Below are 22,066 nucleotides of genomic sequence, written 5' to 3'. Positions count from 1 at the left end.
GTTTGGATTTATTCAACAGGCGGTGTCACTTTAAGACGGCGCAGTTTTAAGCCTATTTCCAATTAGCCTTAGAAATTGAATGTATTGAAAATTATCATAGGTTTTTACAACAGTGTACGACCGAACCCTTTTAGACAAATTTAACCTTTCTCGTTCATTGCGTGAATGACGTTTACGTAATACAAAAAACGTCAAACACTCACTTTTTTAAATGCTGTTGCTGCCAGGCATGGTTTCAATTGTACACTTGTTCTTCCAGCAAAATTTTATTTTTATTGTTTGTCTGGTATATATATAATATATATATGTATATGTTTTCACCTTTAATTGCAATTATGTTGCCCTGAAGAAGATTTTCCGAATAGGTGGTCGTTGGCAATTTAATAAAACTTTGCCGGAAGAAGAAATGTACAATTGTCTCACCTTTTTGTAGGGCGGCGGTAATTGCGCAAAGACTGAACTTGGGTCACAGGCAAGAATGTTTGGTTAACAGAAAGTCATCCCAATTCCGCAACAAAAGTCGCAAAACTTGCTTTAAATGTCAACTTTAGCGACCTGGCACCACTAGCTAAAGTTTCCAAAAACGCTGACGATGTGTTTTCCTCGCAGCTTACATCAAGCGTGTGATCGCCCACCCTTCCTTTCACAACATAGATTTCAAAGCTGCCGAAAAGATGATGCAGGAACTAGACCAGGGAGACACTATTATACGACCGAGCAGCAAAGGTAGCTTTTTACGTTTGTCAGCCAAATCTGTAATGATAAAAACTTAGCATTCATGACGAAGACTTTTTTTTAATAGGATTTTTTTCTGTTGGCCAAACTATATAATTTCGTAGTGGCAGGCCTTATCGCTTTTACCCCTAGAAACATTGGCTATTTAGCACAACGATATAATACTTGATTTTTAAATTAATGTTATTGTTTACAAAAAATATCACTGGAAACCTATTATCAATACTACGAAGATGGATAGCGCTTTTACTACTTTTTTCTATTTTTTTCGAAACATAAATCATGACGCGACAGACGAATACAAATCTTCGGTAAAAATGCATTTGTTTTTGCCTTAAGTGACTTACACTCTTAAAAAGAATGAGTTTATGAAGTAGGACTCTTTGGTTTATTGCTGTTTTTTGCCCCGACATTATCAAAGCCATAGAAGTACTAAAAGCTCCAAACACTTGGGTGTTGAAGAATTGCCAAACCCTATTCAAATACAGGTTTACTTTTATGTTAATCTTTCGAATAATTAATGATCTAACCCTTTGGGAAAATATTACACGCACTAATCGACTGAAAATATATTTTACCGTATGTTTTTTATAATTCTATTGCAGATAGACTAAAGTCATGTCTTACAAGTCTAAAACGCGGAGTTTTGTATTTTCAGTTTATCTCGGTTTGTATTTTTCTATTTATTACATACACCAATAAGCCATAATGGTTGAGAACCCCTGTTCCAAACTAAAGCTGATTCGTTTGTCTATATTTTGTCGCTTCTTTTAAATCATCTCATAACTCATTGTTCTTCCCAGGCTCGGATCACCTAACAGCCACATGGAAGGTGGCCGAGGGAGTTTGTTCCCACATCGACATCCGCGAAGAGAAGAAGGAAAATGCTTTCAGTCTCGGCAAATCGCTCTGGATCGGCAACGAGGTAAACCTTAGGATGTTTAATGTGTATTTTGTCGTTAGATACCCGACTAGTTCAAGAAGCGAGTATCGCGCAATTGCTACAACGTTCACCTTTAGTTTGAGTTAACCTGCTATGATTTCGGAACATTATATGCGTCCGTTAGATTCAAAAAGTAATTTGGAAATGACTTCTCCTTAAAATGATTCTTTACACATAAGAAAATGTCTGTGGTATCTGTTCTAAAAATCGCTATTAAAAATAACTTCCATATCATGCACCTCTCGACACCTGACCATTTTTGTGAACGTTTGTTTATTTATATGCTAGCCCAATTGTTACTGTGTGGCAGTAATACTTTTGCCTCCAGTGAAACAGAAATATTCTCTTGACTAATAATTTTATTATTTCCTTTCACGCCTAAACTCTTTTCCTAGGAGTTCGAGAAATATGAACAAAATAATCGACTTGGTCCTATAAAAAGTTGATTTCCGCAATAAAAACAAGCCGTATGTTTGCAGCCCCCAAGTTTGAGAGCGGTTTAAAAAGTAAATTATCCGACGTCCACAATTCCGCATTTTCTCTCGTTGTACCTATCATTCTTCTCTATACCTACCTCCTACTTCTGTTCTCCATTTATTTTTCGATCTAAGCTCATTTAACGGCTCAGTTTCTAGACAATTTTAACGATTGCCAAAATCCATAAAGAAATCGCGTTTTTTACTTCTGACTTCCTTATTGTTAATCCAGTTTAATCGTAAACAAACAAAAGTCTTTATCTGTTTTAATTACATAAACTGATACCTTAGTAATATAAGAACAATATTTATAAACATATTAGCACTGTAAGCAACTGCAACTAAAAGACTAACCATCTATACTGCAAAGTCTGGAGCTCCTTACTGCTTAAAGCACAAACACAAAGTGAAAGACAAATCGAGACCAAAATCACATAAGCCTAACACATGAGTTAAACCACATGAGAAAAAGGATAACATAGAACACTTAAACAATTTAAGATAACTTAACACTCATCTTCTGCTCTCCAGGAGTTCGAGGATCTTTACAAAATGTCCATGTCTAGTCAATAAATAATTTCCTAATGTTATTTAAGTAAGTCTAAATCCATTTTACGATCTAAGATCATGTCACGGCTCATTTTAAATACAACTAATAATTGGCTATTGACAAAATCCATTAAAGAAATCGCAATTTTTTGTTTACTGTTGCTCATCCTGACTCCTTCATCTTCTTCTCTTCCTCCAGCAGTTCGAGGATCTTTACAAAATATACATGTCTTGTTAATAGATAATTTCTTAATGTTATTTAAATAAGTGTAAATCCATTTTACGATCTATGATCATTGATTATGTCACGGCTCATTTTAAATACAACTAATAATAGGATTATCGATTGCCAAAATCCAATAAAGAAATTGCGTTTTTTACTTTTGCTCCTCCTCACTCCATCATCTTCTTCTTCTTCTCTTTCTCCAGAAGTTTGAAGACCTCAACAAAATATTCATGTCTAGTCAATAAATAATTTCCTTATGGTATTCAAATAAGGCTAAATCCATTTTACGATCTAAGATCATGTTACGGCTCATTTTAAATTCAACTAAACATAGATTTATCGATTGCCAAAATCCAATAAAGAACTCGCGTTTTTGTTTACTTTTGTTCCTCCTCACTCCCTCATCTTCTTCTTCTCTTCCTCCAGGAGTTCGAGGACCTGGACGAGATCATCGCTCGCTTCATCCAGCCGATGGCTGCCAACGCTCGCGACCTGATCGGACACAAGAACTACCGCGAGGTGGGAGGCAAGAAGGAGCTGATGGAGGACATGCTCAAACAGCAGAAGAAGGGCACGCCTTCGCGCATCCCTTACCTGATGACGGCATCCAGGACTCTGCCCGGTTTGTAGGATGCGATTTGCCTGCGCGGACAACTATTGCGTTTTTCATTGTTTTAATTAGGTCGAGATTAAAAGGTTCCAAATTAAGATTGTAATGTCGAATTCATAAAAAAATGTTTAATTGATCAAAACGCCAAGTAAAATCGCGTTAAATTTAATCAAATTCGATTCATTTACCTTAATTTGCAAATGATTGCTAAGAGTCATTTACAACTAGATTGTTTTATATTACACTAGTGTTTTTAATTTTTATACCTACAGGTAAAAATAGATATAAATTAAACTAAAATCCAAAATATTGTATAACATTTAATTCAATTTAAGTTCGATTAAAAATTAATCAAGTCGAAATTGATTGTTTAGACCTCAATTAGATCAAATCCGCTTCCAAATTAAATAAGAACTACATGTAATGTTTTTTTGTTTTTTTCTCATGCAATTAGGGTGATTAATGCTCAATTCGCCATAAAACTGAATTTGTTGATAAATAGACAAAAATCATTTGATTAACAGTACATGCAACACTAATCATGGGTTTTACGACCTTATATTTATCGTAAATAACAAATTAGCGTGAGTTCTGGTATATTTAATATTAGCGCTAATGTTCTGCCTCAGTAAGACTGTCTGTCTGATTCTCAAAAATACCAAGAAACGTAATTTCCTTAATCATAAAATAAAGCTCCAAAACTGCATCAATACCTAGCGACAATATGCTAACAAACTATAACATTTTCTAACAATACATTTACCATTCCATTACAATAACAAAACATAATCAAACCATTTCGCCTCAATATACCATAATCGCTTGATCTCACATGCTATAATCATGCACATAATCGCGAGGTGAATAGCGTGGTAACCGGCGCCTATGAAATGCACGAATGTTTAAAACCCATCGGGGTACTGAGTGTGTTAATTTAGAATCCCTTAAGTATAATTACTAACGGCTAAAGATGTTGCAAGACCGCAACAATGGGCTTTTGACACTCTGGCATTGTTTGTACAATTTCTCGACCCTACAGTATAATGTAAAATGTTGACTTTTCCACCGACTCTGAGTACAACGACTTATTTCCCTAATGCAGCCAAGTTTCTGCTATCCTACATGCCGCGCGCCCGTTCCAAGCACGAATACGTCACCGTCACGCCTGACGGCTTCCGGTACCGCGGCCAGATGTTCAGCACTCTCAATCACCTCTTCAAGTGGTTCAAGGAACACTTCCGAGACCCGATTCCGAGTAAGTTTTACGGCCAACTTAACCAAAAAAGAGTAAATTTAAAGTTTTTTTTTAATTGATTCTTCAATATATTTGGTTTGGTTAAACTGCAGTTCGCAAAATGCCCTGCTATTAGTTTTTTCCTTATATTTTAAGACATAACCAGTGTAAATTGTATATTGTATTTTTGTATAGATATTGGGATAAAAACGCCTATTTCAGTTACTTCTTGATACTTGAAGGGGTCAATTGTATTTTTATACTAAAACTTAGACAGCATGTTTTTAAATGTTCCACAACTGAACTTTTAGATTTTGAAGTGTTTTAAAAACATATAAATATATATTGGAAATTGGTAAATACCGATTTTCTACGGCACGCTAACCGACCTTTATCAAAGGCCACCTGATGTCACGAACTCCTGCCGGTGGAACGTCGTCCAACATGTCCATCACCCCTAACACCCCCAAATCGAAGACCCCCACATCACGTCACACCCCAAGAACACCCAAGGTGAGTTGCATTTTAATCGTAACCGACACCTTCAATAAAATCTGGACTACTATAAATATATATCCTCATTCCAGCTAAGTAGCGCCGTTATACGTCTGCCTCTGGGTTTGGAATCTCAGCACGCCGTGACTAATTTAATTCGGTTTTCCATTTCTGGATTCCATGAACAACCAAAACGCAACAATTTATAGATCAAGCTATAGAGCTAAGTCTAGAGTTCCTTTTACATGAGTTTAATGTAATTCTTCTCCAGTAGTAACAAAACAAGTAAACCTTTGCAGAATTCGGGTTGTTAGCGGACGTTAATTTTAAGTTTTTTTTTAGCTAAAATACGATTTTGTATATCTCTCTTGCTAACCTAGCATTCGCACATTAGATAATTAATACATTGTAATAAATATCCTTTAACCGCGACTGAATTTTACTGAAATTTCTTTATGCCAGCAATCTTCAAAATAAGCAGCTCGTCATCTACGATCTACCGTATGATATGAACACACTATTTAACCTTTTTCTACCGTTTGATATGAACACACTATTTATCCTTTTTCAGGGTACTCCTCGACAGACGCCCCAGGCCAGACCCGGCGCCGGTTACCCCTATACGCCGAACACCCCCTACGCCGCCACCCCTGGAGGGGGCTACGGCCGGCCTCAGGTGTCCCCCGGCGGGGGCATGTACCCCCCGAGTCAAGGTGTGCCGCCGCCGGCCAAATGGGCCCAGCCGATGGGGGAAGCCCCGCGAAGGACGCCGCGGCAGAAGTAACTTTGATTTTTTTTGTTGTTAATTTTTTTTGCTTAATGTGTAACTATTTTTTTTTAATTTTTGCTGAAAAGTTGAAGGCTAGTTTCGCTTTTATCGGTGAAGCACAAGGTTTACGGCATCTTTTTTGAGCTTTTGTGTGCAATAGTGAATTTAAAAATCGCAAGGTTTGCGTTTTATTTATATTAGTGTGGAAGTTTTCTGTATGTTAAATTGAAAATTTGTCGAACGTCGTTTCACCGCCGATTTCATATAATTTCGGCAAAAAGTACAATCGCATTATTTTCCATAGCTACAGCTATTTGTTAATTAGATAAAATTATCAAAATAGCTGACTTTATAGCATCTAAACGCAATTTTACAATGTGATCTTTAGCGATAATGAATTAACTACAGCTGCATTCAGTTGTTAATCCTTTTTGTTAATAAAAATATAGTTTTACTCGTAGAAAAAACGGTTTAATTGCCAAACAATACCCTGGCCCAACTTGCTTTATGGTCAATTTGACTAGCAATGACATAGTCTGCTGTCGGACGACTTTGCACACTACTACGAGTTTTGTGTGATAAACACTATTACATGGTATTTAATATAGTTTTCCTACAATTTAAATTTTCTTCTCCAAACACCAACTTTCACTTTTAAAGCACCGATATTTACTGACCGCCCCTACTTTGTCTTCTGTGCAGGAACGTCGCCGATTGGGGCCGCGCCGCCCAGGAATGGGCCAACAAGGCCCAGCCGGGTCCCAGCCCCCGTATGACCCCCAACAATACGCCGCGGGGACCACGGACGCCCGCCGGCAGCTACAAGGGCACCCCACGTACGCCCCAGATGCGCACCCCACGCGGACAGAGGACCCCCGGTCGTTGACGCGACCGACTGTGATGGAAATACAGATGTACACTTGTGCGTGGTTTTCGTTTTCAGCTGTTTGTTAGGGTGTACTTGTTTGACTTCTAGCAAGCGTTCTCTCCCCTTTGCTGTCCACAATATCTAGGACCATTCCACTCCCATCGAAAAAGCGGCGATGCAAATCTAAATTCTTTACTTGTTTTTACGTGCCTCGACTTTTATTCTGTTCACACATCGGGCTGTTTTGGAAGAAAACACAACCAATTTTATTTTATTTTTATTTCAAGGGGTGCGAAAATATTTGTCCAAAGAGTTGTCAGGCGCCCAAAAAATCTCCAGTTTTCCTACCCCATCTGTAATTTAATTTAACTTATATTCTATAACGAGGTTTAAAGAAGCCAAACTGTTCAACTGCCTGAGGTGAAACTGAGTGTTTGCGAAACGTCCGACTGCGAATATTTGATATGTGCGACACAGCCAAGCAAATGTGACTGAAGCTGATCGTGTTTAAACCGGCAACGACTGTCACGCTTGCTTTCTTTTCGTCCGTAACGAAGTGGCGTAATAAAAAACAAAAACAAATTGTGCTTTTTGGTGTTCTTCGGTTATTTGCAAGCTGCAATTTATTGTGGCAGTTAAAATATTTGCACCATTTTGCTGTACTCTATGGTGGAACATTTCTATTGCAGCAAAGACGCTGAACATGTTGAGTCTTATTGGTGTTTTTTACACACGATATTCTAACTTATGAGAAAACATTTATGCGCTCTCGGTAGCATGATGGAGACCACGATTTTCATAGTTATAACGCAAATTTCCAACTTCGTCCTTGAAAAATTGTTTGTCCCCATTTGATTCCTAAACAAAAATCCTGTGCCCGCCACTGATTGGAACACCCAGTCTGCTTCAATATACATGCCGGATTGCTTTATCCCGAAAATATATTTTGTCGTATCGGCGATTGCAATAATAAGCCATTTCGTAGGACCTAGGTTAATGTGTTTAACTACAATTTGAACGCTGCGTTTTTTATTTCTTTATTGCCGTTTACACCTCTAAATATTCAGCAGTCTGGTCTGCCAAAATACATGTTAAGTAATGGTAAATTCACCGCACACACCAACTGAATGTCTGGCAAATGGTCTCTTGGCGTTCAAGTGTCAATTTCGAATCAAACGTTCGAATATCTTCCTAACAATACAATATATTTTAGGCTCATGTCGAACCATAGCGTTTAGTTTAGTAAGTATTGGCTGCTTAAAATCGACCTGTTCTTATTAGACGGAACTTTATTTTAATCGTAAAACAACAGAAACAAAAAAGATACAAAAAACGACAAACAAAAGCTGGAGAAAGAAAAATAGACGCGCGCAAAAATCGAAGTAAACACAACCTTCGATACTAGCACGAAGTCAATGCGAAAAAAAAACAATAACAAATGCGATGAACAAAAATAACAAATAAATGTCAAGAAAATAAACTTACAAAACAGAACCAACAACGCAACACTTTACACACAAAAAACAATTTACGAGTGAAAAACCATAACGCAAAAAAGGGATACAAATAAACAATTAATAAATTAATCGTCTCTAAAGTCTTCCAGATTTGTGGACAAGGTGCCGTTAAAGTAAATCAACACGCCTAAAGGTTAATGCAATTGCAAACAAGCAAAAAACGTATTAGCGACCCATAAGCGCTAAAATAAAACCAAACGTTGCCCCTCGTTTTCAGAATTCTCTCCTGGCGTTGTTCGAAACGATTTATCGTCGACTAGTCGGCTCGTCGATCCGTAAAGAGCCGTCAAACGCGAATTCTACGTTTGGCTTGTGGCACAATAGCCAGGGCAGGTGTTTAAACGTCGGTTAGTCAAGATAAGAAGGGCGCAATGGATAAGATAAAGTGCGGTGGAATTTTGTTGCGCACACTTTTACCGTGGTGTACATTTTTGCGCTGAGATGAAGATCCGATAAAAGAAATCCTAAACTCAGCTGTTTAGAGTGTGGTGTTGCTCCTCCCAAATACCGATTTATAAACATGCGAATATTTTGGGGATTTTTGCTAAACAAATATGTTTATCTCGGAACTATACTTATTGAGCGTCTTTGCTTTTAATTCCAACTTAAACATGAATAAAAATAGGTTAACAAAAGTGTCACAAAACGACATTTGTTTTATACGGGCATTATTAAAATGATTACGTCAAAACTAAAGCTTCAACTATGTAGCTCGAAACACACACTTTACAGGGCAAAAGCCGCATATTAGTTAATTTGGACCAACATAGGCGAAAAAACAAACGGCAACATGTTATGCTATCCCCGCAGATGGCATCTGTAACCTAACGACCAATACAGCCCCGGCGACCGTGATAAGGTGTTATGGCACGTTGGCCTGAGTGCTCTGGCCACCTGGCCCCTCGCTAGGTAAGCCGCTAATCCCAGATGGCATCTTTCGCCGGGCCTCGGCGATAAATCCCCGACATCGCTTTTACATTTGAGCCGGGTTACTAAGCGTGCTTTGCGTGCGACGGTGAATGGGTATCAGGGCTTTGGGCAGTTCCGAGCAGCTGGTGCTTGTAAACAGGAGGAATTTGGCGCTAAAACGTGAAAACGTTGTCAGGCGTAAGGGGGCGCCTATCTTGGGGTTGTGGCTGTTACAGGAGCGACAACCTACCGTGCTAAACAATTAGGTCCCGATAAAGCTTTTCGGGGTCGAATTTGATACTAAAATACGGTAAATGCAAAACAAGTTGTAAATATTAATTAATTCATATATTATTTTGCCACCTAAACAGGTCAAAGGCACGTGGTACTTGGTTATGCTAATCTTGTTTTGTGTTTTCAAAAATATTGAACAGGTCGATGTCACAACGTACACATGCCATTCGCAAGTTTCTGATAAAGCTTAAATTAGCATCTAAATTAGCATCAGAAACGTAACACAATTGATGTCGGTCAAGCTTCGAATTTTAATGCAAATTTTCCAGGGAACGGGAGTATATGCCGTTGTTGTAACAACCTGGTTACGAAGTGCGCTCGGGCGGTTTTCACAAGCGTTAGGAATGGTTCCGGCCGCAGCCGCTTCCATATTTCGATGCACTTCTCCTCTCTTGAGCGTCAGGCCGCCGGCGCGTCGCCTTTAAACTTCCGAGGGTCGCGTGTTCGAGGCGCGACGTCAGCGGCAGGCGCACGAGTTGACCTCCATGTCCGGATAGGACTTGAGCACCAAGAGTTCGCTCTCGTCGAAGTAGAGCATGCTGACCGGCGACAGCTTGCTGGGAACGCAGCACGGGTTGGACACTTCAGTGTTGAAGCCCAGCGACTTGATTAGCGACTGGATGATGGCGTGATTAGTCGGATCCTGTAATTTGAAAATCAGGGTAGAACACTTGTAACTTACTTGTTGAGTTGTTATCTTTATTTAAAGATGGTCACTCGTCGTTAAGGTTTACTCTTCCTTGATAAAACTCTTTTTAGACTAAATCCTAATTTATGCAACACATTTTTCGTTTAAGTCGATAGGGCGAGTGTGGTGGCATTGCGGCCTTCCCTAACTACCCCCCGTTTTCACCAATATATTTGCTAAAATCTAAACGCATGTTTAATCATATGAGATAGCCTATAAAGCAACCAAACTGCATCCCAACTGATAAACCTTATTTTAGATTCACCCCTTTACAAATAATTCGCGGGTGGTTTTAAACTGACAGTCGAAAGGCGCTTCTTCTAATGTCACGTCCGCCACTCCCGCCTTGTTGACATTCAGAAATCCTTGACTTTGAAATCCCGCCTTCTTTTCTGCTCAAATTTTGCGCTGAGAGGACGTTTCGCCGTGACTCGAACGGACTGCTGGAACGTTAACAGATCGGCCGCGCCCGTTTTAGTTGCGTAACGTGGCGACATGTAAACAAATTGGGGCCTGCGCTTTGGAATACCCACAGGTGCGGGTTGGTGCGTCGGCTAATGGAAATAGCAATGGGATCGCCGAGGTTTTGCGTCGCGTTCTTTGGGAGTCGATTTACTTTCAGTCGACGTGTTTTTTTTCAAGGTTGTTTATTTGACATGGTGATGTATTTTGCTGGAAATAGGCTTACACCGTAAACTATAGCGCCGCGATTTTGTGCTTTGGCGAGCCTGTGGGAATTTCGTGACATTTAGGGAAAAAGGGTTGTACTGCTGCGATCGAAAAAAAAATAACCGCACTTTACCTTTTAAAAATGATCATAGAATTAGAAACCTGTGAAATTACAGTTTGAGCGGATCTTAATTTATATACTAACAATAATACGCCACGTCATTTTTTGCTAAAATATTCACGAGATACAATGAACACCCCGCACGCTCTTTTCTATCTAACAGTTGTGTCGACAAATTAAGTTCTATACTTGCTAAGTAACCTCGTATACTATTATGTCGTGGTTTTTAGTTGAGCTTAACGTGGACTTTTAAAGCGCTACCATGAAACTTGTCTAGCTTTCTGCCCCGCAAAGTTCTCCCGTGGTGTGTAAACGCCCTCAGTGCCCTAAACAGAACTCCCTGGCTATGGTTTGCGCAGTGATTCGAGGAACTGGCGCAATCAAGAGCAATTTCGCCACGGCGCCCACATTCTCATTTGCACGCGACCGTCACCCCTCGTCAGCCTATACAGTTGCAACTATAGGCGGTTCGCCGGCCAACCTTGGAACCGTCGATGCGGCACGTTCGGCCAACGCAGTCGATTGGCAAAATTAAACACCAAACAATACAAGCGCACACAACGCAAGTGCACCGACCTGCATGGAGCCGTGCTCACAGCCTCCTGTGCAGTAGTAGAGCTGCATGGTGTGCGGGGCTACAATCCAGTGCTCCCAGCCGAGCTCCTGGAAATCGACCAGCATTTCCTTGCGCCCACAAGCGCCTGACGACGCGTTCGGCTCCGTTTCGGGCGTCGTCGACTTTTTCGGCTTGCACCGCTTCTTTCCCTTTTTGCCTCGTCGCTTGCAACGGCGCGACTTGGACTTAGATTTCGACTTCCTGCCCCGCCGCTTCGAAGCCTTGCGCGGCTTAAGGGTGGCCATCACGCTGCTGGCCGGCGGCTCCGTTCGCCGATTGCTGAGGCTGCTGGATTCACTAGCGTCCGCACCTTGCACAGTTTGCTGACTGCTGCCTGCGTGTTCAGGAAATTCGTTTTCTGCCGTCGTGTCATTTTCGCCTTCGTTTTCTGAAGCTCTTTGCTTCACTGATCGGCGCACCTGCGAGTTTAAGGACTATTATTTCGCGATACTGGTCAATCTTGAACGTACAGGAATACCACTGGTTTAGCCTTAAATGAAGTCTTCTGGCCAATTGCTGCCAACTATTGTTTATTAAAGGTGCGGGGATTATCGCATTTATTTTGAAAACGGTTGAGGTAATGTATAAGTAATTTTATTTCGGTAAGGCATGTTCCAAAGTTGAACAAAGAAAGCCCTATATATAGGTTGTGGAAACTAAATCTATAGAAGCTTCACAAATGGTAATCATTTTCAGGTTAGAAATCTTGAAGCAAGGAAATAAAGCAATAATCGATGTTTAAGTTTTTTGATAGCCATATTTCTGTTCTCGAATCGCATGAAATCATTTTCCAAACAAAGTTAATCCAAACGATGCTAAACCCAAAAGACTTACCCGTCGATGCGAGCGACGTTTTCTGGAGTCGGTAAGCAGGCTTTGGTAGGCGAGACGAGCGGCCGGAGTGGGACGCGGAACGGACTTGGAGTCGTTGCAATAGACGATGAGGAAGGGAATACGCGGCGGCAAATCGAAGTCAGCGTCGGGCCTGTTAGAACTCGGTGTAGGCCGGCCACCACTGTTCCTTTTAGGCCGTTCCGAGTCGGCCACTGTAAAGGATTCCGGCAGGGTTGGGACACCGCCGAACACCGTCTGGGGATTTTGGGACGCGGCCAAGTCGCGGGCAGTTCGCGATAGGTCCGGGCGGTCGTGGAACCGAGCGATCAGGATGTGGCCCGGCTGGGTGCTGGCCGCCACCGCCTCGCCCAGGCCCGGGTTGGTCCAGAAGGACGAGGACCCGGGGATAAGTTTAACCGACTGCCCAACGCGTCTGTGAACCTTAAAATGAACAGGATGCTATGGTTATCTTTTGTGGCGCGTGCTTGGGCTGTTGGGCTTGTCAAAATGTCAGCTTTTGATTCTCGATCGCGAGTAAAATCAATGTGGATTTACCACGATAAAATGCCATTCTAGCGTGTTCCCGTAACAACGTATCATTGGCTATCATACGTTTCGATAATTATGGTATGTTAATGATCGAAAACGAATTATAAAAAAGACTGTAAACGGTAATATGTTTTTTTCGTTCAATGTTGTCAACCGTATCGTTTCTCTTTGGGCCATGCATTTTAGTCCAAATCGACTCTCACCTTGGGTGATCCTGGTCCTTCGCCTTCCGTTAGTCGGTACACGCCCACGAAAACCGTCCAATCAGAAGCGTTGCCCGCTCGCCTGGTACCGCTGCCTTGCGCGTCGCTATCCAGCCTCAGCTCGGCAGACAGAACCGCTTCGTCTTTCGGTATTGTTGTGACGTTGAAAGCAAAAACCTTCATCGCTTGACTCCGGTAGCTGGTGGATGCTCCTCCGAGAGAGGAAGGATCAAGTTCGGAGGACGGAGGCGCGTCGGTCGAGATGATCGTGATTGGTCTTCCCATGCCTTTCCGTCGGCCGTCGGGGCGGTTTACTGCGATTGAATGCGACGTGTAAGGTAAGACTTCTTAAATGTGCATAAAGAATAATAGGAAAGCGTACGATTTCTGACGCCATTGCTGCCAAATTAGGTTATATGGTTGTCGTTGGCGTTTAAAAGATTTGCACAAAGGTCATATAATCATCATTTAAAAGTATAGCTAAAATGAATATGACTAGACGATTTAGGATGGGTCAGCTGCAAATTACAGGTTATGCTGTCTCACAATTGCAGACACAGGTCTTTGAAAACATTGTGCTAAAAGTGTAATCGTAGTTACTATGGTTATAGTCTATATAAACTATATGGTATTAATCACGAACCAAAAAAACTCGGCATTTCAGGCGCAACTATAGCAAAACTGACTGAAATATTATTGATTGTATATAAGAGTGTACGAATATATGAATCAAAAACCAGATGCATCTCCATCACAAACATTTTTTTTAAGTGGGCTGAGAAAGTTTTGTTGCTAAAATTGATGAGAGTGAATTATGTTACACCAGGCGAATTTATACGATAAACACGCTGGGATTTCTGACCTATACTTCAACAAACTGATGTCGGATAAACCTTTCAAAGGGCGGCTTACGGTGCGACATGTGCCCTTTATTACACCGCATGTCAACTCAATTAACCGTGTGCCGCAAATAATACCACGAAGCCAAGAGATCACGAACGTTTGGTACGGGTCTTTCATTCGGAAGCGTTTAATCCTCGAAATTTTAAACAAAAAATAGCAGATTTTATGTCTTGACATTGCTAATTCTCCCAACCGCGTTTTGTAATTGTAACACTTCGCTTCTGAGTAACGGATTCATTTTGGCACAACGAATATCAGGGTTCTTAGCGCAGAATGGACAGGTGCGCGACGGAGTGTGCTGTGTACGCTGACATGGAGCAGCTCAGATTAGTTTCGAGGCTCACCAAGCCCGCAATTTGCCAGTGAAGGGTCGTATAGTCTTCGCGGTGACTCCAACGCCGCTGTGTGGTAAAGACGTTTTCGCGCGCACGCTCGCAAAAAGCCGCCTAATCTGTCCGAGCTGCGAAATGTGCGGTTTTCGAGGCTTTTCGAGTCCTGGCCTATTCTACTGGCAGATTAGCGGGCTGTGTCAACAGGCGGGCGCGCGGCAAATTGGCGCTTTCGCGAGGCGACTAAGTGGGAATTAAGGATTAGTGTTTTCGCGCTTGGAGTGTCAAGTCACTCCGTTTGTTCATCTGTGGGGTCTTATCGATCGGAAATCGCCGATTTTCGTTGATTCCTACGCCTTACAGTAAAAAACAAGCGGCTTCCAGATGCGGTTTGTGTTTTACCACTAAAGCATCGACCAAAATACGTTGGTGGCTGCTTAAATGGTGCTTCAAGCCTTTTTTAAGCCATAAAGTTTCACCAAATCCTCAAAACAAGCGCGAGGAAATATCGATGGTTAACAGGGGCCTAAGTAAAATAAAATTTATTTATATTGATGTAGAATCAGCTGTATCAGTGACGCCTTACAACTCAGGCAACACCGACTGTTGCCCAGAAAAGTATTTCTGATACGATGACGTCATACGCGTTCGGTACTTCAACTCCACTTTTGCGGCAACTATAGCGGTTCCGACACACAAAAGCGCCCGGCTAATCCCGAGATCTCGCGCCTTTCGAAAGAGAAAAGCCTGCAAAGCACGCGCCCGTCTGCCAGCGTGGACGGACTGACGGACGGCCTGAACGCCCGGACCACAGGTGCATGGGCTGCGATTTGCAAGTCGACAGTCGCCTGTCACTCAACGCGCGGCCGACCGCTGGAAATCAAACGCGCGTTGCACGTCGTCGCCTGAAAGGGCGCAATTTGCCCGTCGAGCGATATCTAGGAGCTGCTGCTGCCGCTGGCTGATCAAAGGCCGCTGTTCAGTAGCTGAGGTGTGTATATGCGCGCGATGCCTTTCTGTATTGCGCCTACCCGCGTTCCGCCGCATAGTTTACGCGGTTTAGAAATAAGAAGAGCTGTTTTTGCACCGTGAATCGACCTGAACTCGGCTGTACACTTTGTGCTGTGCCAGATTGAACTTATTGTGCAGTTGTTAGTTGATCGGTTAAACGTGTCGTGGTTAAGGTTTTGTTGCAAATGTAAATTGCTTCCTGTGGCAAACACATTAATAATCTTGAAATAATAGTAGAAGTGCGACTATATACACTACAGCCTAAATTTTGAGAGCTGTTTTGGGAACGGGCTTTACATTTACGTGTACTGTTAACTCTTTGCGAATTAGCTATGCCAGATTTCGTGGCACCAGGGGCCGATTTTTTGCTACCCAATTGGTCAAAGGCGAAAAAATGTCGTGCCGTTGCCCGTGGTCTTTTGGCGTAAATCGACGGCAATTACAGTTGCTACCAAATCAAGATCAGTCGCTTGGCAATCATGGGCAAAAACTTGGCAGCACCGCAGCCACGGGAAATCGCAAGAAAAGCCGTCCGCCATTTCCGATCGCTGCGGTTTCGCTTTGGACAGAAAAAGCGACTCTCGGGCATCAGACGCCGATTCGGCAAAATGTTAAGTGCGCTAATGGCAACGGAAATCTGGATTTAATTCGAAGCCATCATCCTGCCATCGCCGGGATAAGCGGCATTCCAAAGCCGCAGCGGACGGCTAGCAAGACCAGGCGAAAGTTCAATGCCAATTTGCCGGCCCTTTTCCGCTATTTATAGAATCGGAGCGCGCATTTAGCCAACTGCAACGTCGCTAATTTCCAAGCTGTTTTTGCCCACCCTAGCCCTTTGCTTTCTGACACGGTTAATTTGCGAGTTTCTCGTCACCGCCGGTCGTGGTTTTCTGGAGCTTTAACGTGTCAGACGTTTATTGTGCAATTTCGGATGAAACAACCCAGGCTGAGCTAAATTTTCTGTGTAAAATATATACTTGACTTTTAAATGAGGACAAAATCACAATTAAAAATTGGTCACGTATAGGATTAACGTACAAAATTTTTGCGTAAGCTTCCTACATAGATCAATGCCAAGAAGTGCGTAAGTATATACTTAAGTGAACTTGAACGTGCGATTTTTTGGCAAATCCTTTTAATTTCCCCTTCTAACCAAACGCGAATGGCCAACGCCTATACGACAGAATGCATTCAACACGCAAATCAATTAATCGTAGCTGGATGAAACAGACGGCATTCGAAAAGGGACCTGATCGCAACACGCGAATCGAGCGTTGAAAAGATTAATGAAACTAGCGTCGGTGCTCCCGTGTTGAGTTTCAGCACCCCTGGCCTAGCGGGGCAATGGGGCGTTTCGTGGGGACAACAGGACGGCACGCTTTCTGCTGTTAGCTCAGGTGCCGATGTTATCGCGGCCGCACGGACCTCGGGCGAATTCCAGGGCCACGCGTTCCCGTTTGCTCCTTGTAATGCCGCCGCGACGGGGTTTACAAGCTTCCGGGCGACGTAAAAGCGCCTGTTTATTACTTCCAGAGCTCCTAGCGTCGCGCCTGGGCAAATGGGCCGTGCGCCCTTTCTGTCCGTATAGTGCGAACTGCGGTCGATTGGCCTCGGCAAACAAACATTTACCGGCGTTAGGAAATAACGCAAAGTTTGCTTCCAAATGGGGACGACTTTGGCTGTGCAAAGGTTGGCTGGGCTTGTGGTAGCGCCTGTGTGATCAAGCTTCGGCGTCATTTTTGCAATATCTCCTGCCGTAATGTAATGTACAAATGATTGCACGAACAAGGTACCATTTAAGTTCAACCATAAGCTACTTGAAATATATCTGTCCAGACAAACCGACAGCATCGTTTTTTTTAATTACAAAAATTAGGTTTAATCGTCGTTGTTTGGAAAACGAACAGTCTGTTTAGTGTTGTAAAGAAGCCAATTTTAATTGTACAGTTAACCATACGAAAGCATAGTTCTATTGATTTAGAGATAAATAAACTGCGCGTGCCCTTTTAACGATATTCGTCGGGGCTTTTTAAGAGAATTTTAGTTTGAGGCCGTTTCCTTTAAAAGGTCCTATTTGGCGAAAATTACTACGTGGTACACCCCTAACGTCACCCATGCAGCCACGAGCCGGGATCACTAGAGTTTCGAACCCTTCTCGATGTATAAAGTGTCAACTGGTTGGGCAAGAGAGGTCACAACCAAGACGGGCGAGATTTGACGCGGTAATTTGTCGCACACCTGTCGCTCAACTACACGATCGACAGCTGCGCTGAGGTTTCGACTGCTGCTGTACGACAAACAGCAGCGGGCAAAATATAGCTTCCGGCCCTTACGCCTTGCATCTTTGTGATTGTTCAATCGAAGCCAGGGCACGGTTTTGGCTAGAGATGTACATAAACACCACATCATACAGGCGATGTTTTGTGCCAGTGGTAGCATCGATTAGCCCGATAGAAAAGTAGTATCTGCAAGATCGAATACCAAATAATTTAAGCATATCATCCATTGATTGCCTTGTTTTGAAGATTTCTATTTTTTTGGATAATTTGTCACAATAGATGTTTTTATAAAATTCCAAGCAATTTAGTAACCTGTTGGCTTAACAACGCGAAAAGCGTTACCCTATTAGAGACGACAGTAACGTTATATTTTATTAGATCGGTTTTCTTAAATTGTCGGATATGGGTGTTGGAATAAAATTCAAAGCATCGGACATCGCTGACTTCGACATGAAAGGAGCTGCTGCGAAAACTTCGACAACGACGTGCGTAAAGCGGTCGCGGTTCGCCGCGCCTGGTCGCCTTCCGCGCTCCGCCAAACGTCGCGGTTTCACCTGCGCAATTCACAATCTTCGCCATACCTATCGTTTGGCGTTAAGCAATGCAATGACTTGAACCCAAATGAGGTTGGGGCGCGTTGGCCCGAAAACATGGTTGTTTTGCATCGATTTTCAACCGTGCGTTTATATACGCTCCGTCGCTGCACGCACCGCCGACTGTATTTGGTCTATGTGCATCCATAGAGTGGGCAGATTTTCGCAAACCACCGCATTTTTGCGTTTTTTTTCACTGTAATTGGTTTGCGTCGGCATTCAACTGGAGAAGGCGTTTAAATGGTATGACCGTACGTCGTCAATGGCCGTTCGTACGGGGTCTTAAATTTGCCTTTTTGTTTAGGGAAGATCGGTTAATTTTTTTGCGATAATCTGAAGTTAAGCACTCTTACGTGTTTTACGTGAAGGACCATGTTTAATCAATTTAAAATTTTTTCAAAATAGATTTTCTTATGTTTTGCGAACTCTCCAAGAAGCCCTATCCCAACAACTTACAATTTTTCGACGTGTGTTATAAAACAACAAAACGTCGATTTACCATCTGGTCAAGGCAAAATGGGTCCTCGCTATTTAATCAACAAATTCCTATAGCTCAGCACAACAACAAATGGCATTCGATAAAACAGGTCAACATGCCCTTTGGAGTGCGTGCCGTTTTCGTAACGTAAATCATCTATCCGCTTGTGGTCCAGTGTCTATCACCGATGAGAACGTGAAAACAGAAAACAAAGCAAAATAACATATGCTTAGCTTTATTTGCAGGGTTGCACTTATTAAGCCATACTCATACGCAAATTTTATGTCAAAACACTGATTAAAATGCTGGCTTTGTATTTTGGCAACCTATATTTTGCATTTTTAAGGCAGAAAAGCTATTTCCAGAAATGACTAAGCACGTTTGGGCAAAAGTTAAAGACAACTTAGTTATTAATTTAAGATACTTTACTTTAAAAACGTTACTCAACGTTGCCTAATTTTTTTTGTCGACAAGGGTTCAAATCGAACAAGATAGTTGTTTAACAATTCCAATAAAATGCTCCCTATTTAGTCCGATTAACACGTGTGATGCTAATATGACCTTTTCTATGAACAGGTGCGTGTATTTGTTATATATTGAAAAGTATTGTGCGGCAATAGACATAGGGGATAACTGACCCGTATTCCGGTTAAGTATGTACCCAACACCCGCTTTAAATGCTGAGTTCTATATGCTTGAAAAAGCGGTGTACTGCAAAAAAACCTACGAAAACAGAATCGGCGACGAAAGCAAATCTGATTTATAATCTTACCTGCAACCGAGAAGAAGCTCCGCACTGTGTTTCCTTGGGACTCAAAATGGTAGTTCATCATGCTGCGGTCCTGTGACAGGATTCGGTAGAGCTCCAGCATGAACTCAGGAGGATGAAGAGCTAGGTCCTCCTTCTCTTCACCTTCCTCTTCCACCTCCGCATCCAGTCTGCTCCTCTTGCTCCAAATCGGACGCGGCGACATCATGTGATCGAAACCGAAGATTTTCTTCATGGTGGCGCGCAACTTTCCGGCGCTCCCGGCTCCTCCGGACTTTTTGTTCTTCCTCTTCCGTTTGCCGCCGCGCTTCTTTCCCTTGCGCTTTCCCTTTACGCCTTTTTTGCCTCTTTTCCGCTTTCGGCGGGACTTTTTCGGCTTCACTACGGGAGGTTGGTCGGCGTTCGGCTCCGTCGCCGCGGCGTCCGTCTTCAACAGGGCGGAGAGTAGGCTCGCATTCGATTCGGCGGGATCTGAGGTCCGATTTCCCGCGGAAGTCCCGACCGCTGCCTCGCCAGCTTGCGGCTTCGGTTTGGCGAGGTTTTGCCGCCGACGCTTGCCGCCGCTTCGATTTCGCCGAGCGGTTCCGCAAGCCACTAGCAGCGCCAGCAGCAGGCAGATGGAAACGATGAGGGCGTGTCGACGGAAAAACAGCATTTCTTTGCGTATTTAAAAATGTTTTTTTGCGCTAAAATCGCTGAAACGACCAAGGTTTGTGTTTCGTCGTATTTAAAATTTTACGTATATCTAGATAAAAAATAAAACAGTATAAAAAAGCGATGCACATATTTAACTGGTCCCACACAATGTCGAGGTAATATCAGGGTATAGGAATTAAAAACCTCGCTGTCTTTAACCTGCATTACTTGTCATATCACTCGGAAATTAACTTCAGACTTACGCTGACAATACTTTCCACTTTACGTTCTTCCTTAAAAGTCAATAACTGTGAAGTTGAAAGCTATATTTAACTGTTTAGTATAAAATGTAGGATAACAACAAATGGTACCAAAAAATACTGTTGGATAACAGAAAATTCTACCAAAACCAGTAATCTCAAAACCCAGCTATACAAATATGTACATTTACATTTTAATACTTTGCTTTTTATCTGAATGTATCCTGAAATTCCTCACGATTTGAAGACCGACGCGGATTTCAACAAACGTTATCTGGTAAATTTGGAAACCCTAATAACCCAAATTAGAAGCAAACTAATATCCCACACGGCATAGTAAAAAAATGTTACTCTTCAAATATCTAATAAGCAGCATAAAACCTCATTAACATATGACTTGTATTTAAAATGCTATCTGTTACTACCTTACATTTTTCTTGATAATAAGCTCAGCAAATCCGCGCGGCCTTAAATCAATGCATTTATTGGCGGAAAAACACGCGATTTCGCCTTTCAGCAAAAATCGGCGAACGCGATTTACCCCGGACCGCGCCCGTTCCGTCGCACAGTCGCAATAAACCTTTGGAGGAGCGGCGAAGTTTCACCAGCTGTGCTGTTGCGCAAAATGCCCTTTCATTCGCTGCCAGCCCGGGTTCGAGGGTCAAACCAACACAAAGCTTTTAACGCTCGCGCCCGCAGCAGCCAACGTGCTCCAAGGCCGGGGTAACCGCCAATGAACAACATCTGTCTAGCTTTTTTGGCTAACGCGCTCGTCGCTTGAACGGCGTCAATCACAATTTTGCAATTTCCACCTAACAACCCTGTGATTTTTCTCTTGAAAAATGGAAAGCGATTTGCAATGATTCGATCACTTCAACGCCATACACCGCACGCTACTTTAAAGTTCGTTACAGTTTTTATTTTAAACTTATGTATTCGGCATAAGGTAAAATGCGTTTTGTTGTTCTGGTGTTTATAATTGAATTGTCTGAGCCTAAATGCTGGCAAAAAGTCAGTTGCAAAAATGTCTTAATATATTTTACAACAAAAATCAGGAAAAAATTAAAACCTATTTGTCATTATTCCACAGTATATTTTCTGTTTAATTTCCAGCGTGGAACTCTCGCGGAAATGTTTTTCCACGCAACATCGACACTGATCTCGAAACGCCTAAAATATTTCCTGCCGGTCGTATCTAGGCACGTTTGTACGACGACCAATCGGCGGGAAAACGACGCCGGTTTTCCGGCCGCGGTATTCTCGGATTCTCTAATATTCTCAGCGCACAAAACGACCGCGTTGCGGACAAGACGTCGAATGAGATCGCACGAAGTGGCGCCGGTGCACATATAACCACAGGGCGACTTCTTCGTCGAAAGCCAATTCGGGCGACCCGCTCTCCTGTACAAAACGAGATACGGCGCACAGGTGGCCCACCGTTCGGCCGGTGGCTAATCGCGTTTAGAGACTTCTCTTTTTTCCCTCTAAATTGGACAGAATGGC

The 22,066-nt window shown here is 42.5% G+C and overlaps 2 protein-coding genes across 3 annotated transcripts in view; one reads left to right on the top strand and one right to left on the bottom strand.

Annotated features, from left to right (window-relative positions):
* Positions 1–7,412, top strand: part of LOC146137952 (transcription elongation factor SPT6-like) — a 37,276-nt gene extending 29,864 nt beyond the window's left edge. Inside the window, exons 29-35 of one of the 2 annotated variants that reach the window (XM_083394807.1) lie at positions 610–726; positions 1,539–1,660; positions 3,356–3,551; positions 4,642–4,794; positions 5,174–5,286; positions 5,840–6,048; positions 6,740–7,412. In XM_083394807.1, coding sequence (XP_083250933.1) covers positions 610–726; positions 1,539–1,660; positions 3,356–3,551; positions 4,642–4,794; positions 5,174–5,286; positions 5,840–6,048; positions 6,740–6,923 — 1,094 coding nt within the window. In that variant the 3' untranslated portion in view covers positions 6,924–7,412. Of the gene's footprint in view, positions 1–609; positions 727–1,538; positions 1,661–3,355; positions 3,552–4,641; positions 4,795–5,173; positions 5,287–5,360; positions 5,498–5,839; positions 6,049–6,739 lie in introns of those variants that run through there. The other variant, XM_083394808.1, reaches the window with a different exon arrangement.
* Positions 7,413–8,194: 782 nt separating this feature from the next.
* On the bottom strand, positions 8,195–20,322 carry LOC146137951 (uncharacterized). Its single transcript, XM_083394487.1, has 5 exons — positions 19,671–20,322; positions 13,306–13,619; positions 12,554–12,994; positions 11,680–12,138; positions 8,195–10,268 (listed from the first exon to the last, which is right to left on the bottom strand). The coding sequence occupies exons 1-5, from the start codon at positions 20,320–20,322 to the stop codon at positions 10,083–10,085; spliced, it is 2,052 nt and encodes a 683-aa protein (XP_083250613.1). The 3' UTR covers positions 8,195–10,082.
* Between the last annotated feature and the right edge of the window lie 1,744 nt (positions 20,323–22,066).

This window comes from Ascidiella aspersa, chromosome 7 (genome assembly GCF_963924565.1).
Source record: "Ascidiella aspersa chromosome 7, kaAscAspe10.2, whole genome shotgun sequence".
Taxonomy (NCBI): domain Eukaryota; kingdom Metazoa; phylum Chordata; class Ascidiacea; order Phlebobranchia; family Ascidiidae; genus Ascidiella; species Ascidiella aspersa.
Note: the sequence above shows the minus strand (reverse complement) of the source record. Positions and strands in the feature narration are given on the sequence as shown.